The sequence below is a fragment of the Papaver somniferum genome, chromosome 6 (genome assembly GCF_003573695.1).
Source record: "Papaver somniferum cultivar HN1 chromosome 6, ASM357369v1, whole genome shotgun sequence".
In the NCBI taxonomy this organism is placed as follows: Eukaryota; Viridiplantae; Streptophyta; class Magnoliopsida; order Ranunculales; family Papaveraceae; genus Papaver; species Papaver somniferum.
In genome coordinates, this window is record NC_039363.1 from 127,028,723 (window position 1) to 127,044,844 (window position 16,122).

The 16,122-nt window shown below is 35.4% G+C and overlaps 1 protein-coding gene across 1 annotated transcript; it reads right to left on the bottom strand.

Annotated features, from left to right (window-relative positions):
- Positions 1-6,928: 6,928 nt before the first annotated feature.
- LOC113289213 (probable esterase D14L) lies at positions 6,929-7,990 on the bottom strand. Its single transcript, XM_026538412.1, has 2 exons — positions 7,562-7,990; positions 6,929-7,462 (listed from the first exon to the last, which is right to left on the bottom strand). The coding sequence occupies exons 1-2, from the start codon at positions 7,927-7,929 to the stop codon at positions 7,018-7,020; spliced, it is 813 nt and encodes a 270-aa protein (XP_026394197.1). The 5' UTR covers positions 7,930-7,990; the 3' UTR covers positions 6,929-7,017.
- Between the last annotated feature and the right edge of the window lie 8,132 nt (positions 7,991-16,122).

Consider the following 16,122-nt stretch of genomic DNA (forward strand, 5'->3'; position numbering starts at 1 on the left):
ACTACTTCTGCAATATAAATAGGTTCATTAATCTATGATTGGACATCTTAAATTTTTTAAACTTAACTCAATTCAACGGATTTCAGTCGAACATTACTGAACATAACTCAATCAATCTGATCTGATTCAATGACAGTTCATCAAACTTGCAGAAGTCTCCAACACATCCACAATCCTTTAATCATCACCGATCTCACACAATTCTCATCTTTCCTCCTACAAATCGACCCTCATCCCTCTTTGTGACCGAATTAATTTTGGAATGGCCATTTTCTTGGTTTAGGCCAGATTCATACAGATTGATTTCTCGAACTCAAAGCACCCTTGTGCAGTGCATCTGTTAAAGGTTTAGGTAATTTGCCCAATTGAGCATGATCCGCCTGTTGCACATCTCTCCACTTTTCCTCAAAAAAATAGAAAATTGTTTTCACTCATCAACATATTGGCGACCACAGTGGGATATTAATCTCTCTGTTGTAATTCCAATTAGTCAAAAATGGTTGATCTTAGGTCAGGCTAAGTTACAAATCCTAACCTTAACCCAAACAATGCTAGCACTAAAAATAGTGGTGGTACTTCGGTCATTTTTTCCGTTCCAACAACGGCGCTACTGATACTACCCTCAAACCAATAATACTGGTGTCCATGCTGAAACTAATATCGGTACAGGCAACAATTCTCTCTCTGGGAAGATTCCTGAAGAAGTAAGGAATAGTCCACCTACCATAGATGATCTTTTGGAGACACAAGATACCTTGGAGAATACTCAGAGAGATATGGATGCAGCACATAAAGAACTTCTCACTTATTTGAATAATTAGATGGAGCAATTATCGTCTGACAAATGTTGACAAGAGAACGGAAAATCTTAGGAAGTTTCCTCATCCCCTGATCCTAAAATCACCCTATTCCATGTTTTGGGAGAAGATGAAATTTGCAACACTACAGATAATCCACCAGTGAAGGATCAACCAAGCTTCATCACTCGTGAAGGCTTGGAACGCTTTTTGGAGGATCGTGGGAAGGATAAGACATCCTCAGTCCATCGTCAATGGCCTCCATATCCTTCTGAAGTGCAGAGAGTTCCTCTTACCAAAGGTTACACTTTTCCAACATTCACATTTTATGATGGAACATGTAATGCTGGGGAGCACTTTTCATGATTATTAGAAACACTGGGAGAGCATGAGTACAACCACGTAGTCTGTATGAAGAAGTTTTCAAAGTCTTTGATAGGCAGAGCATACACATGGTACAACAATATCGCACCAGGAAGCATCGCCAGTTGGAAAAGAAATGATTAATTCATTCTACAGAAAATACTTCTTCATTATAGAAAAAGTCACCCTATCTGATCCGAGAAAGATGTTTCAGAGGAACAATGAACATCCCAATGATTATGTGAAGAGGTTCAGAGTCCAAGCTTTGGATTCTTGTGATTCAAATGTCACTGTGCATTAACTTGTAGACTTATGCATCAATAAAATGACTTAGGTCTACAGAGCCTTATTAGAAAATCTCCAATTCTAGACCTTCTCGGAACTTCATGAAGCACCTAAGCGATCAGCAACTACTGCACCTGTTTCACCACCTTCATTTTTCCCGTTTTATTGCTCAGACTTTCTTCAGAACTTCCACCACCTTCGATTCTTTTCTTCATTTTTTTTTTCTTATAATTATTGATCTTGTAGCAAAAGATGCCTCCGGAAAACCAAGCGCTTGTTCAAGCAAAATGAAAACTCAAAAAGAGGTAGAAATCAAACCGAATATTTTTAATTTTGTGAATATGTGATTGTATAAAGAAATTGATGTTAAAATTTGATTTTATTTTTTGTATTATAATGAAGAACTAGTCATTTACTTTGAGTTGACTAGTTTGATATTCTGTTGTTTGATTTTGGATGAATGCAAATTTTTTTGTTTATTTTATATTAATTGGTTGTTCCTTTTGAGCGGTTGTATCCGGTTTCAGGTAATCTATTTTGAATGATTGGAATCCATTTTAGTCGTTCAGAATTAAGCGACTCTAAAATTGTAAGTGCAGAATTCTCTAGGCTATAAGTTGTCAATTTTGGCCAACTAATACACGGTGTAGTTATCCATACTTGTACGACTGGTGTTTGATAAAGGAAGTTAGCTTTGAACGACTGGTACGGTATTTCAGACAATTGTTTGAGTTATGGTGTTCATTCTAAGGTATTTTGATTGTATTGGTAAAATGTATAATTATGTCTCTTCCTCCGCTTAAAAAAAATTACATATGCTTCTACTCCATTTAATTCACCTTCATCACCAAAAGATGTAGTTCAAATGTTTATGGAGCTCCTCGAAATATTATTTATTGGTTCACTTATAAAAGACCATATTGTAGCAAGCATCTGGAGCATAAAGGTAACAATTTGTAACTATACAGAGTATAATGATTTTCATTGAATTTATTTAGTTATTAATACTTGTGAAACATGATATACTTTTTATGCCATTTGTCACTGTTCCCTGGTTCCCTTAATCTGCTTGTAATACCATCTTCACTTATCAATCTCATGTTCAATAAATAAAATTGTTTCCCGGGTTCACGAGCAATAGGTTATCCTGGTTTTCAAGTGTAGATCTACGATTCATTGCATTGAATGTAAGTCTAATGATTCCTAAAGCCAATATCTGACACTTCAATTAAGATATTAATTATATATTTAAGACTAATGATTGTTTCGGCGGATCCAACAAAATCACATGAGAAAGTATCTAATGCTAAAGATTATTTTCCCTAAAAGTACTATCTTGTAGAATGAAAATCTTTGATGTATAGTTTCCAAAAACGGAAAGTAACACTGATACCTTACTAGTAATCCAAAAATTATATAGGTGTCCCTCCATATGCTTAAAACTTCAAAGCCAAGTTCAAACTCTAATTTTTGGAAATCCAAAAGATAAATCTATATTCAAATCTCTGCTTCTCTAAAGACCTGCTCTTAGAAACTAATATCTGTGACTTTTTTTTCAAAGAAAACCAGGAAACCAACTAACTTTCGAACGAATAAACAATAAAGAACGCTCAAGATCCGCACTTCTCTTTTGAAAACAAAGAAGTTGGGTAAGATAAATCCTTTACTGTGTCCATATTTTTAGCGCAAACATGTATCTGCAATAAAAACCCGCAGTACACTTAAAGAAAAATCCTAAAGCTACTATCAAGATTATCAATCGAGTATGAGGTTAAGATTCATGAGTAAAAAAGCAAGGTAATATGACGCCAATTTACGTGGTTCGGTGTTAAAACCTTCGTCCACAGAGGTGATTTCACGATGGGTGGATGAAGATTACAAACTATCAGTCAAGTACAAGGCATCTCTCCGTCTTACTCTCTCAGTATGCCATGAACCCTTAAAAATCTCAAACCTTCTTACACTGTTTACAATTCTTTTTCTAGGCAAATTTCGATAATGGGTGACAACTCATATTGCTCACTCACTTTTCTTGTAGAGACTCTTTACTATAGTTTTGTTGTTGAAGGTTTCATCTTCATTGGTAGATGTAGTTGCTAGTCAATTAGCCTTGCAGTCCGCGTTGTTATTATCATTCTGCACCTCGTTGTATTATATCTCTCCACCTGTTTTGTCAGACGGAAGCATGTTGAGATGATCATTATGTTCGCTCATTAAATATGCAACTACCTAATTCAAACTTGACAGTATATCCCCTTGTAGTGCTTTCCAAGTGTCTTAATCTCATGGAATGGGTGGATATCTCGAAAGCTGGAAAAGTGCGGCTAGAGTATATATCCAGTGTTCACCACGAAGTTGGCTTTCTTGTATTTGTACCTGGCGATGCTTACACGCGGCGATGTAATTTTCAGTCCACACTCCACACATATATATAAACATCGATGAATATATGTAAGTTGTGTTCATTAAAAAAAATGGTGTCGTTTGATTTATTACATCAAAAATCTTGATTACTATCGTCTTATATCAATCTTAAAAAGTTTATTTCAAGTTTCGGTCAACTCACGGGAAAAGAAAAGGATTTGTGAAAATCCTAACCCAAGATCTTAATAATCTACTAAACCAATCGAAATAAAATCCCTAAAAAAAATTTCGATTAAGCTAAACACAAATTGAAGTCTGCCAAACTGCCAAATAAACAATGATATAAACCATTAGATATACAGTCAAACACATGATAGAGTTTGTTCAAAAAAAAAAAAGATTTGTTGAAATGTTTTGTCCCAGGGTCTTGAGCCTATATCAAAAAGAGAAAAATGTAATCAAATTGCCACTTACAAGTTGGGAATAAAGCCCATGAGATTCACTCCAAAGAACTAGTCTACTAGGGTGCACCATTTTTCCAAGATAAACAAGAACTCATAAACTTTGAACCTCTAACTCGACATCTGAAAATTACGAAAATAAGCTGGATGGTAGGAATTAGTCTAGGGAAGGAAATACTAGTACTAATCAAACAGGTTGGGCAGTTCAAATTCATGTTGTCCTAAATGCAATTTCAATGTACCAATTAAAAATAGGCAATAAACCCAAACCTACGAACTTTTTTCACTCTCCTCTCTCATTTTATCTTCAACAGAAAAAAAAAAGAAACTTTCACTGGCCACTTTCCTACTCAAATTTGGTCCTCTTTGGGTCGGATATGAGCGGAATTTTCATCTCTTTTACTTGTTTTTAGATAGATCTTTGATTTAGCTAGGTTTATTTATGTTTGTCCTTTACTGTTTGGTAAGTTCTGTACACTCTTATGGTATTTTTATCTCCTCTACTAGAGAGGTTTATCTCGGCTTTAATGGTCGTTCTTTGTTACTATGGGTTTTAAAATCACTTGAGATGCACTCCATTACTATGGGGTTTAAGATCACTTGAGATGCATTTGAACGACGAGATTTTCATCATTTTTTTCTCCGGCAACGTAATCTTCATCATTGGATTATCTGGTGACGGAACCTTCATCGGAATCTTCATCAATGATATTCTTGACGACGAGATCTTCAGTTTTAAGCGACTTGAGCAAATCACTCCAACTTTAAGAGCATTTCTCTACGAAGAAGAATAACAAACAAAATGGTTGGAATTTAATTTCGAGAAAAACCATTATTCCACCAATTTGATCCGATTCTTATTCATGATTCTCTTTCTCTTGTCGGATTTTTCTGTGTTGTATTTGTATGGCATGTTTTTTTTGTTTTTTTTTTGTATACTCCAATTTTTCATTTTAAGCCCAGTGTAATCTTGAATTTCATTTCCTTTGTTTCAAATAAAAAAATAAAAATATGTACAAAATAACTCGTTTCCCATCACCTGCATCAACTTCGCAACAATTAGAAAGTATTTGAAGAAGATATCGGCTGGATCGAGGTAGGTATAAAGGCTTGAATGCCAAGTCCTGTATCTTTTTGCTTCAACCCTGTTATAGGGGCGGCAAGTGTGATAGCAATGTCCCTCTTATTGGTTAGGGTGTGTCCTATATGGGGTGTAAATTGACTAGATTACCCTCTCCAATTTTTAACCAAATGGAATCAGAAAAATCAAAATTTTTTTTTGATTTTTTCATCTTCTCTTCTTTTCTCCTCCTCCATTAAAATTGAAATTTCATCATCCCCGATTTGAAAAATTGATAATCGTTGATTGAAAACTATATTTCGAAAAGACCCAGTTAGGGTTTAGTTTATTGTGTTTGATTTAAGTTAGTTTTGTATCAAAAATTAGGGTTTTGGATCAAAATTGAAATTTTTGTGTTGCATGTGAGTTACGGTTGGTAATAACTCCAATTGGAACCGTAACTGTAGATTTGGTTGATGTTACGGTTCATTTAACTCAAATACCAACCGTAAGTTCTTGATTTTGAGATAAAGTGTTCAGTTACGATTTTTTTTTGCAACCGTAAATTACTTACGGTTGGTCTCGTTACTTAAGTTACGAACCGTAAGTTGTCCTGGATGTTTCATTTTCTTTTTACGATTTGTAATTGCATCACTGTTATCAACCGTATTTGAGTTACGACGTGTAACTCAAATAACCTTACCATCCGTAAGTTAGTTACGGTTGATCTCGATTCATTAGTTACCAACTTACCAACCGTAATTTGTTACGGTTGCTATATGTTGTCATTCTACCAACCGTAACTGGTATTACTATTGGGTTTTCCCCAAATTGAACCAGTTACGGTTGGTATTCGATACTTTTGGAACCGTAACTGAGAGTTACGGTTGGTAACGAGCTAAATTCCAACCATAAGTTCTTCTGAAATTTTACAAGTTTCAATTTTTTTACGTAGTTTAGATAATTTTGAGCGACAAAAAGCTAATGGGAACTAATTTAGAGATTCACCCATCTCAAATTTGTCACTGGAATCACTCATTTTGGTTGAGTGAATCAAAATCTAGAGTTTCACAAATATCTCAAAAAAATTTCTTTTCTTCTCCTCTAAACTTCTTTTATTAAACTCTTAAAATCTGATTTTGATTTGTTTTAGAGTTAACATAAGTGAAATTTGATTATCAACACTATACTAGTTTATCAACACTAAACTATGTAAGGGTTAATTAGTCATTTTCAGTTTTTTTTATAAGGGACACTTCGAATTACCATGTAATGACCTTTTTTTGTCATATTCACTGCCGTCCTTCTAATTAAATCCGCCACCCCTTTAACATGATTGTTTTGCTTACCTAGTAAGAGACAAAGAGGGTTTGGGTTTAACTAAAAAAATTCAACCAAGTATTTAATCTAAGTGTGGCCTCTTAGAACTATCCCAGAGTTTTATGGTGCCTATTTCGCAACAACCATAGAGATGATCGGGCGCCCAGACCCTAGAGCACCTGCCCGAATTTGAGTTGTTTCTAACAATTCCATGTGAAGAATGAACTTCACTCTTGTTTTATGGAAGATACAATCCCACAGCAACACAAAACCACATATGCACAACAAGACACCATCATAGACACCAAATCAAGTTATTATTACAGGACAGTTTTCATAACAACCAAACACCACAAACAGTGAAATATCAAGCAACAATATCATGACTGATATGTCGAAGAAGTACCGGAATCACAATATCCGGTGAACTTAATTGAGGAAGATGACCATCCGACGGCATAACTTCAACAATCGTGTCACTAGTAATATTCCTGTGTAGATATTCAGGTACAACAACAGGAACAGCCAAGTCTTTACTACTCTGTAATATGTGACAGGGAACACTAACAAGCCCTAATACATCTCTGAAATCACTCTGAAATATAGTTTGAGCTACACTTAGAGCTATATCAGGCCTCATATTGAACAAAGTTCTACTGAATTCTTGAACTGCAATTGAATCCATATCTCCTCCTACAGCTAATGGCGCAAATCCTGAACACCATGCTTTGTAATTCGATTTCATTGCATCAAATAGTTGATCTAGTTCATCTTGTTCAAATCCTCCATAGTAGTCCACATCATTCAAGTACCTATAAAAAATCGTCAATCAGTACAGTAAAAGAGCAAAAACCATGAAATACAAACAGAAATTACTGAGAATTTCTTAAGTGACGGATTGTAGACTTTACCTAGGAGAAGCAGCGAGGAGAACGAGTTTAGAGAAGAGATCAGGACGAGAGATTGAAGCAAGAACACCAATAATACCAGAAACAGAATGACCAACATAGATACAAGATTGAACTTGAAGTTCTTCTAAAATAGCTAGAAGATCATAAGCATAACCTTCAAGAGTAGTATAACGATCAAAATCGAAGTAATCGGGATTAGTAGGACCAGATCCCATGTTATCAAACAAGATTACACGATAATCATTCAATAAGTGAGGAACAAGATGTTTCCAAACGGATTGATCTGTTCCAAATCCATGAGCAAGAACTATCGTTTTTCCACCTGTTCCCAAAACCCTAACATTGTGAGCTTCTTCCACTATTCCCATTTTGAAAAAACTGTATGAAAGGAAAAGACTACTGATGAGATGGGAATATAGCAGGAGGATGTGGTAACCGCTTATCCACCAATATATATTGATGGAGCTATCTGATCGAATATTCGGGACAAAGAAAATGATGATGAAATCATAGCCATTGACTTGATAATTAATCGGGAAATAATAATTATAGATTGAATGAATTGGGATATGTATTAGTCATTTCATTTTAAGACGTGGGTGAGTGTCATTTGGGCTAATCTTGTGAAAACAATCTACTAATTTTCTAGATTTTACTCAACGCTAATTATCTTCTAACGAAAATAATCACATTCACCTTTGGCTCACCAGAATCTCAAGGGTGGATTTGGCCCATTTGGGTAGTCATAAAAAGGATTAACCAAGTTGCACTTATCGATTGAATAAGTGACCTGCTTTAGGGGTACACGTTAGGAAAGGAACTGCCACATGGTGGGGCTCTGAGTCTCATAGTACAGGACATTGTGCAGTCAGTTCTGGTAAGTTTATTTTTTTTTGTCCCAACCCACTGTCTAAGTTAATAAAAAGTCGTTCAGCTCCAGCTCCAGCCCCAGAATACTTGGGTTAATGACATGTGATGGTATGTGGAGGCAGGCTGTTTCCCAAGTCACCCTAAAACTACTTGGGTTTGATGACATGTGAAAGTGTGCGGTACATCAGGTGAACACGTTTACCAATTATAAATGGGATCAGAAATAGATAAGAGCAGAGAGCTACTTCGGTAGCTGAGGAGATTGGCTGCGTAATTTGAGCAGACACTTGTTTCCTTTCGAAGCAAACATATAGAGCAAGTAGTACAAGTACGGTGGGGAAACTCTTCTCGGAAGCCCCATGTTGTACAGTAGTACTGCCTCAGTAGGCCGAGGAGGACAATTCTCTTATATTAAGAAATTTGCTTTGGATCCATAACATTTTATATCTTTTTTTATTTTTATCCTTTGTTCTATTTCCATTACAATTTTTCATGCATAATAAATAAAGATATTTAGGAGAAAAATCATCTTGAAAATAGGACTCCGCCTATCTAGTGGGATAAATAAAAATCAAAATTCCGCCTATATAAATAGATACAGAGGGAGTAATTTTTTGGACGTAAAAAATAACAATTACGGTAGCAGCTCTGCTTTGGTCGATATCTCGAGTTTTTTTTTTTAAAAAAAGACACCGAAATACTCCCGAAATAAACCTCGATAAAATTAGATGTGTGGGACTATTTTTTAATTTTGCAGTCATAATGGTAGTAAATCTCGACGAAACCCGATAAGTGGGATCTTTTTAAATCTTTGCCGTCATAATGGTAGAAGAGATGTTTAAACTTTGGTGGATCTCTTTTTTTAAAAATGTCTCTGAGATATTTTTCGGTGAATTAGCATTATTGTAAAAAAAGAAAAGATTGATGAATAACTCTTTGAGTACTGAAGATTTTGCTGCTAGGGAACTGGCAAGAATCAACCATAAGAAGGCTTCTCTGAATCTTTGTGGGAAATGGTTTTCTAGAGCTAAAGGTCAATGGTTAGCAGACGGTGAAAGAAACTCAAAGTTTTTCATAAGAATGCTTCTTATAAACAGAAAATTAATTCAATAAACTCATTATTGATTGATGGTGTAATGTGTCATGACAAGCAAAAGATTAATGAAGAAGCAAAGAATTTTTATGAGAATCTTTTTAATGAAGATGTGAATGTTAGGCCTTCTTTTGATGAGCTTATTCTTCCTAGTCTTACTGTTCAACAAAGTATTGATTTAGAAAAGCCAATTAAGGAAGAAGAGGTGAAGCAGGTAATTTGGAGTTTTGGCAAGAACAAGTCCCCTGGCCATGATGGATATACTATGGAGTTCTTTAAGGCTGTATGGGAAATAATCAAAGTGGACTTAATGGCAGTTATGAAAGAGTTTGGACAAACATGAAAGATAGACTGGAGGTTGAATTGTACAAATATCATTTTAATACCAAAGTGTGATGGTGCTTCTTCAATGCATTTCTTTAGACCAATTAGTCTAATTGGTGGGATTTACAAAATCATTTCAAAGTTATTAGCTGACAGATTAAAGCTGGTACTTGTTGCAGTATTATAATTGTGCGGTAAATAGGGGATTCGTTACTCGGACTTGAAAAGATTTAAAAAAAATATGTACAAAAATTATCACAGGATCAAGAGACACTAGGACTCAGGATTCCACCATAATCATTCATATAATTAATATATTTATTCCCAAAACAATTATAGCTCACATAAAAATAGGGACTCTAATTCTTTCCAAGGTAGATTTTTAGAAGATTAACTGTAAATCGAAAGCATGGCATATCAAAAGTACTAAGACCAAGCATAAACCATCAAAAGAAATGACAATCAATTAAGAAAAAATCATAAAACTATTTATAAAAAGTGCAAGAAGTCATGAAAGAATTAAATAAATTATTATATGCGTGAAATATGGCTTCCTCCATCATCCCAGTGTTGGGGGTTTAGCCTCTCATATTATTCATGTTCTCAAAATACAATTTTACAGCTCAAAAAGTTGATTAAATGATGAGAAAATATTAAACAGAGATTTCGCAACAGTTATAAGCGTTACAATTGCGCTGTTAACTGTTGCGCTGCATAAACAAAACTTAAGTGCAGTAAAGAGCGACACAACCCGAGCGATGTAAACAACGACACTTTCTGTCTGCTACTGGAACTGTTGAAGAACGACGGTCTTTGGACAGTCTGTTCTTCGTCTTCTTCTTCCTCGGCAGCAGCAGGAAGCTCTCCTGCAATGGCTGCTGGTGCTCCTTCCTTGCTCCTCTGACTCTCTTTCGACCCCCAAACTCTTGATAAAGCTTCTCTGAACTACCACAAGACTTTTTATACTCGACAGGCCCAAAAATCTCTTGGTTTAATCCCGAATATCTTCTATTATTCTTCACGGCCTCATCCGTTATTTCTTTCCCCGTGGACTCTGATTTCTCGTTAATAGCAGATATTTGGTTTTTAATAACTTTCCAAACTTTGTTAAGATAGGATAGAAGCAAATCTTATGATATCTTCTGCTGATTAATCACCATATCTTCGAAATATGTTCACGCTCCTGCTGTTGACGCTGTCTTCCTCCAACAGATTATCCAGCCCATTTTGATTAGTTAAACTGCCCAAACTAACTTTGTTTGATCAATACAAGTCCAACCCAATCATTTACAGCGATTGAATCTCGTTAAAACATCCCGAGAATTCAACTCCAAAATCTGCAGCCTTTACATGCAATATTCCCGCCAGAATCGTTTCAATTGGGGAAGAAACTGGTAGCCCCCTATCCAGAGTAGGGGTGCGATAGCAGCTGCCTTGGGGGTGACCCTTAGTAATTAGGTTACCCCTTATCCAAAAGCGAGAGTCCGAATAACACTTGTCCTCCGGGTGCCAAAATCAACTTTTCGAGCCGAATTTTCCAAAAATGTTTATTTCCTAAAAATACATAAAAACACAATATTAGTACAAAAATAGAGTTCCAACAATACGGACATTGAGGACAAATTAGACACAAAAATGTGTCTATCAGTACTTCCTTCAATCATCTCAGAGCTTCAAGGGGATTTTGTTTATAGCAGGCAGATCACATATGGTATTTTGATAGCTTCTGAGTTGATTGATTCAAGGGAAAGAGATGACATTCCTGGTTTGGTGGTTAAAGTGGACTTAGCAAAAGCTTTTGACAATGTAAATTGGAGCTGTTTGGATTACACATTTATTAGATTTGGTTTTGGTAATGCGTGAAAAAACTGGATAAGATGTTGCTTATCAAATACCATATTCTCTATCGTTGTAAATGGGACTGCATCTAACCTATTTAGAAGCAACAAAGGAATCAAGCAGGGTGACCCTTTGTCCCCATTATTATTCATTCTGGTGGTTGAGGTTTTATCACTTTTGATCAAGAAAGAAGCTTCTTTGAACTTAATTTATGGATTCAAACCTTCTTCTAATTCATTTGAGATCAATCGTTTGCAGTTTTCTTATGATCTAATTATGTTTCTAGATGACAGTTGTGAGCAGGTTACAAATCTAAAGAATATACTTCTTGGTTTTGAATTGATTTCTGGATTGAAGGTTAATTTCAAGAAGAGTGCTCTTGTACCTGCTGGGAATGCAGTTAATGTTGTTCAAAGTGCTATAAGTTTTGGTTGTCCACTGATTTCATTTCCTATGAAATATCTAGGGATACCTATGGGTAGTAAATCTAAGTCTGTTAGAGTTTGGGAAGTGATTATTCAAAAAATTTAAAAGACGCTTTCTTTGTGGCAAAGAAAGTATCTGTCAAAGGGTGGAAGATTAATGTTAATTCAAAATTTTCTCTCAAATTTGCATGTTTACTATCTTTCTCTCTTTCAGATTCCTGCATCTGTGGAGAAGCAGATGGAAACCATCATGAGGCAATTCTTATGGGGACTGTGAACAACAAAGCAAAGAAATAATGGTTTGGTTTTAAAAAATTAAAATTACTAAAAGAAGGAGGTGGAGTGGGGATCAAAAGGTTGAGATTAATGAATAAATCTCTTCATGCCAAATGAATTTGTAGGTATGGCAATGAGGAAAATGCACTATGGAGGAAGGTTGTTAACCACAAATTTGGTGGAAATGAAAAAGCTTTCTTTCCTAATAAAACAACTAAACCCATTGACAAGAGTCTTTGGGATGGTATTTTGAAGTGCAGAGATCAAGTTGAGATGAATACTACTTTTTATGTGAGCAAGGGAGATAGATGTTTGTTCTGGAAGGATTAATGGTTTAATGTCCTGTAAGGACCCTCAAGCTCGTCAATGCTATTAGACTAGTCAAGTGAAGAATTACCCGTTAATAACTCAATTAGTCTAATACGAACGTTAATTAATAGAAATTAATCTAATAACAATCTAGATACGAAATTAGCACCGTTGAATAGATCTCGAAAAATTGCGCAGAATGGACTACTCGAACGTGTCATTCGGATATCAAACGAAGAATATATCATCAGCTTTATTTGAATGACAAAATGGTCTTTTCGAAGATAGGCCTACATACACTTCCCTTATCGAAGAGAGTATGTGCAATAGTATTTTTTTGGTCTTATCTCTTCATCCATCGAGCAGATAAGCTCATTATTTCTTCTTCTTTCTCTTTCTTATTCCTCTTCTTCTTTCTTCTTCTTCGTTCTTCTTTCTCTGTTATTTTTTTCTTCTTCTCTGTCGACTTGATATTCCAAAGAATTTAGTTGAAGTTTCATGATTAAGTCATAAAAAGTCTGTTACTTGATAAATCAAAGATGAAGTGATGGTTCTAGGAGTTGATTTAGTTCTGGAGAGGAAGAAAAGATGATTATGATCTGAATTAGGGTTTGATAGGAGATTGAGAAGTGAATCGAGACGTTGAGGGATGAAGAAGAGATGGGTTATTGTTAAACCGGTGAAGTGAATCTTTTGTAACGATGAATCAAAGAAGTTAGGGTTTATAAAAGAAAATTCAAAGAAGAATTTGAAGATGAGATTGAGAGTTTAATTGAAGGTTTTGAGGATTAATTGGAGATGGGTGTTCGGTTGATTGATGTTGTGAAGCTGTTTCAGAAAGAAATTTATGAGGTGACTGGGGTGTTGAGTAATCCACGAATTAGGGTTCTATAATAAAGTTCAAGGGAGATTTAGAAGATAATATTGATGTTTAGGAAAGGAAAAGAAGATTTGATTTCAATTGCTTGAGTAACACAAATTGGAGGTAATTATTGTTTTAAGTTAACTTGGTGAAGCTGTTCATTTTGATTATTGTGTGTATGATGTTAATGAAGATAAGATTGAAATGGATATGTAAGTGTGTGATGGAATTGCAGATTTAGTTTAGGTATATCTAATGAATTACATGCGAGGATTATTTGTTTGATATGTAGAAGTTGATGATCTGTGTTGGGTTAGCTGTGTAGATATTGTTAGGTCAATATGCTCATTTCAGTGAAGTATTTCGAGAACTATGAAAGGTTGCAGGTGAAGTGTGTGAATGAACTGTTGGTGTTCAATGTGTATAAATGGAACTAGGTTGGTGTTGTAAATGATAATGAAGTTGTTTTTGTTGGCAGAGATGTAAGAAATGGATTGTAGTTGAGGATGAACCTGGTGACAAAGATGTAATGGTGAATTGAGGTTTGTTCTGATTCACAGGGAGTTGTAAAGAATTTGGTGGATATGTGTAGCTGATTTGAGAATTGAGCAGATGATGAGTGGCGGGGAAGAACCTTTAGTGTTTGAAATGAAGAACTTGTTTGTGTTGCTGGCATCTTTGCACGTCAGTGGAGCTGTTAATGTTGGGATTCACAGCCGCATAGGTCATTGCAGTGACAGTTCAGTGGTGTTGGTGGTTTGAGGTGATGGTTGTATGTGTATTGAAATAAGAGGATAGTATAGATGAGGTTTTGTTGCTGGTAAGATGATAGTGTAGGAGAAAGCTTTGGTTTGGATTTGATCTGTAATTGAGAAGAGAAGAAGTAACATGCTTAGAAGAAGAATTGAAATGATATGAAGTCAGGGTGTGTGCAATTGGAACTGTGTTGGAGATAGTAATGAAATTGTGATTGAATCAGTTGTGCGTGTATGGTGTTAGTCGAGATGATTTGGATGTTGCTTAAAGTTGCAAGTGCAGGTAGGCATAGTTTTGTTTGTAAATCAATTTTGAATTATAAATTTGAATGCAATGAATTGATTGAAATTGAACTTGAGATGGAGTTGTAGAGTTAGAGTTGTAGCTGTATGAGAAGAACCTTTAGCCTGTTTGACTGAGCTTATTCAGTCTGACTCAGTTATGTTATTATCTGACTTAGTCTATCTGACTCAGTGTTTGACTGAGTTAACTCATTGATCTTCTAGAGTTGGACTGAGTTAAACTTGACCGATTATTGGACTTTGACCTTGACATGTTGACTGTTAGTTGACCCTTGACCTGTTGACTGTTAGTTGACCCTTGACCGTTAGTTCGACCATTAGTGACTGTTAGTTGACTTTGGTGGACTTGGGCTTAGGGCAGCCTTCTTAATTTGATGTTTTGGACCTCTTGTGGTCCGATTTGACCTTTGGTTTCTTCTACAAAGTTGTGGATATTCATAAGACTTAGCTTATAGACTATAGAACCAACCTAATTGAATTAGTAAACTATAGACATACTAAAGTAAGAGAATGAAAAAGTGTAGAAACATAATGGGCTTAGAACCATTAGTTCACTAAACTTATAACTAGAGTATTGTATGAGATTATGTTATGAGCCTTGTATGAGCCTTTTGGCTAAACTCTTAGACTTCTTGTATGATTAACAGTTAGTCTGTATTAACAACGATCGATTCAAAGGACGAACCAGTGGATCGTGGATCTCGAGGTAGGCATGGCTTGTCATCAAAAGAGGTGGGAATACTTTTGACTCTTTTGAAACCATTGTTTGTTTCTTTTACAAAATTTTATGCTCAACAAACTCATGCATTGTCTGTTCGTGCATTTCATATATTGTTTAATTTGTGTTATGATTGTTCTGTTGATTCTTTGAATCTTTCCATGAATTGGAAAGGGCTTGTAATGTTTGTCGTCATTATGAATTGTTGTGGGAAATACGAAATTCCACTTGTGGTATATAGGACACGCTCCTTCACATTTATATCTACATGAATTCGGCTTTTATTGCTTAGAGTGAGTCATCATGGTCTTGGTGATATCAATAGCTAATGAGTGTGGTTAGCACGAATGTTATACATTATTTGACGAAGGATTTTGTCCATATACATGTTTGTGCATTTCCAGTGACTTAGTCACTTTGATGTTTGGGAAAACATGAATTGTTTTCTAAATCTTGCTCATGATTTCTTTAAAGTTAAATGTTATTCCTGCTGGGCACCCCTTTTAGGGATGATGTGCTCACCCATTCTCGCTTTCAGTTTCAAAGACAGACCAGAGTTGCGCAGCGAAAGCTTCGAGGAATTGACTCCGTTAATTTGTTAAATATTGCTATGTTTGTTATGTTGTATATTCTACTTGTAAACCAAATGACTATTGTATATGTATCATTTGGGAGGACTTTCTTCTATATATATGTTTCAGAGCGGGTTAGTTTTTGGGTTAAGTTTTGTAGCAAATTTATTAATTGAATGTTTAAGTAAATGATTTAGATTCTTAGGGCCTCTTTA